This window comes from Montipora capricornis, chromosome 11 (assembly GCF_036669925.1).
Source record: "Montipora capricornis isolate CH-2021 chromosome 11, ASM3666992v2, whole genome shotgun sequence".
NCBI lineage: Eukaryota > Metazoa > Cnidaria > Anthozoa > Scleractinia > Acroporidae > Montipora > Montipora capricornis.
The window spans coordinates 27,388,673-27,391,172 of record NC_090893.1 but is presented as its reverse complement, the minus strand read 5'-3'; the positions used below and the strand labels follow the sequence as shown (position 1 = coordinate 27,391,172).

At 41.9% G+C, this 2,500-nt stretch overlaps 1 protein-coding gene across 1 annotated transcript; it reads right to left on the bottom strand.

Moving 5' to 3' along the window:
• Window positions 1-1,273: 1,273 nt before the first annotated feature.
• LOC138023275 (uncharacterized) lies at window positions 1,274-2,175 on the bottom strand. The gene is made up of 2 exons (XM_068870291.1): window positions 1,827-2,175; window positions 1,274-1,731 (listed from the first exon to the last, which is right to left on the bottom strand). Exons 1-2 carry the CDS (start codon window positions 2,173-2,175, stop codon window positions 1,274-1,276), a joined length of 807 nt encoding a protein of 268 aa, XP_068726392.1.
• Between the last annotated feature and the right edge of the window lie 325 nt (window positions 2,176-2,500).

Here is a 2,500-nt window from a genome sequence, read left to right as displayed (position 1 = left end):
AACAGAGACGAAAAAACAACCAGAGCAAATACAAGTTGGGTAGCTTGTTTCAGGTAGAACAAGCACCTATGGAGAATGTTTATTCCAAACAATCGGGTACATAAATTCTGCAAAATAAACGAAAATACAACTGCAAACAAAGGCAACTCTTGTAAAGTCCCATGCCTCAAGCAACATTGAGCCTCTCTTGAACCTGCTCTTTAAGATACATTTCCCTTGTCGCAGGGATCGGACCTCCAACGACCGAAAGGGTTTCAATGATAACCGCCTTTTCGACGAGCAATTATTTAAATTGGTTACAGAGGTAGTTCCGCCTGACCTTGAACATCTGCCTAAAGCATGAGTACGAAACTTCCTTGTCACCGAAAACATACTCTCCAACGGATTAAGGAAAACAACGATCTGACGACAGGGATGTGGTAAATATTAGCACTATTTAATATCTCAACAACAACTGATAAGGCCGGCACGTAAAATTTCCCGACTCATATATATAAAACATTTCCGATCTTCTCTATAAACACCGGTCTTACTCTCATGAAGTCTGATGGTAATAAAGCCTGGCAAAACAGTAATATTACAAAAGCCGATGCTGTGAAGCGCATTCGCGCAGGAAAGGCCTACAAAAGAAAGGACAAACAAAGTAGCAAACCTTAAATCTTTAATAGCAGCATTACCTTGGGCGCTTCAACTAAATTCTTGTAAATTCCAGCATCTAAAGGGCTGCTGTTTAAGGGCAAAATACTGTGGGCCCATTTGAAAGCAATATGCATGAGCCACACTAACAGCTGATACCGTCTTCTCATCTAACATTTATTAAGAGTCGCATCACATATATAAACCAGCAAGAAAAGTATATTTATTACAAACGTGCGAGCATATACAATCAAGGGCTTGGGCCCACTTCATGTAGTAGTCACGAGGTATAATCCTTCATGTACACGCCACCAAATATAACATTAGTCACAACATCTCCCCCCAACTTTAAGATACCTATATAATTATTATTAAGTGCAATTAACGATATGGATGTATATAAACAACAACAACAACAACAACAACAACAAAAAAAACGATGAAGAATAGAAATCAAGATAAATAAATAAACAAAAGCTACCCTTGAGTACAATGTGTTCTGTGTGAACTAAACAAACTATACTTGGGTACACAACACTGAATGTGACCCATATCAGTCTTAAGCTATTCAGTTTAATTCAGTTCTTATTCTATATTCCAATCTACCGTAAGTGTTGTACACATATCTCCTCGTAATTCAAGTAATAAAGTCATTTAGGTACCCAGGCCGTCGCCTGGCCCTTTTCGGTCTCCTGGGTCTTGTGGAACCACTGGATGGCACAGAAGTATCTTGGGCTGCCGGGCTTGGCATATCCACTTCCTGACAATTCACTGCTGTTGTTCCTCCTTCCTGTTGACTGCTACCACTACCACTCTGTTCAGTGGGGTTCACTTGCACCGGCTCTGCAGTTGTCTCTTGGTCAGGTAGTTCCAGTAAATTCTCCTCCTCAACATCCTTTTGGTAAATGGGTTGATCTTTCATGTCACCCACACCCATCAAAAGTGTCTCTCTCCAATCTTCACTCTGACAGCACTCGTCTGCATTCTCTTGGTACATAAGGACATTTGCAAGTTTGAACTGACTAGCATCTCGCCGGACCTCTCGGCCATCTGTAATACGTCGCGCAGTAATAGCAGATCCACTGATTTTAATCACTGTGTAGAATACAGGCTCATATGGGGTTGACCATTTGTTCCTCTTTCTTTGTCTTAGCAGGACATGATCCCCCACCACAAAATTTCTTCTTTACTGCTTCCACCTTCATCTGCCATATTCTCCTTGTACTGCCTGTCCTTCTCATCCATCCTTTTATCGCGGCTGCTTCTCTCCTTCCGTGGCACTGTGTAGTCCAACTTAGCTCTGGCAGGCCTCTTTATCATATCTTGATAAGGTGAAATGCCAGTTGCAGGATGAGGTGTGTCTCTGTAGGCCATTAACATATCCTGGACAGCCATGTTTCTATCTGGTCCTGATTTCCCTTGCAGGTGGGCAATTTGTTCTGTTTGCATAAATCTCTCCACCTGGACTCTATGATGTACAAATCCTTCTTCCTTTGCAAAATCCTTAAGTTGCTCTGAATTGAACGGTGGTCCATGCATTGTCTGAGGTTACCCGTCTAGGAATTCCAAGGTAAGCAAAATTCTTTTTCAGCTTCTCCTTAGTATGCTTGCATCCAGTTGAAGACACAACCTCCACCACAGGATACCGGGTTCTCTGATGAATGGCCACTAAATTGTAATGACCATCGGGGTAAGGTTCTTCAAAATCAATAGCGATCTGTTCACATGGTTCTTCAGGAATAACGGATGGTTTGATGGGCTCTTGTCTGTGACTCTTAGTGGCTACTTGAGAGTCAAAAAAGCGTCCAATTGTTTGGCTGATCAGGTGATTCATACCAGGGAACTAATATTTTTCACGGAGCAT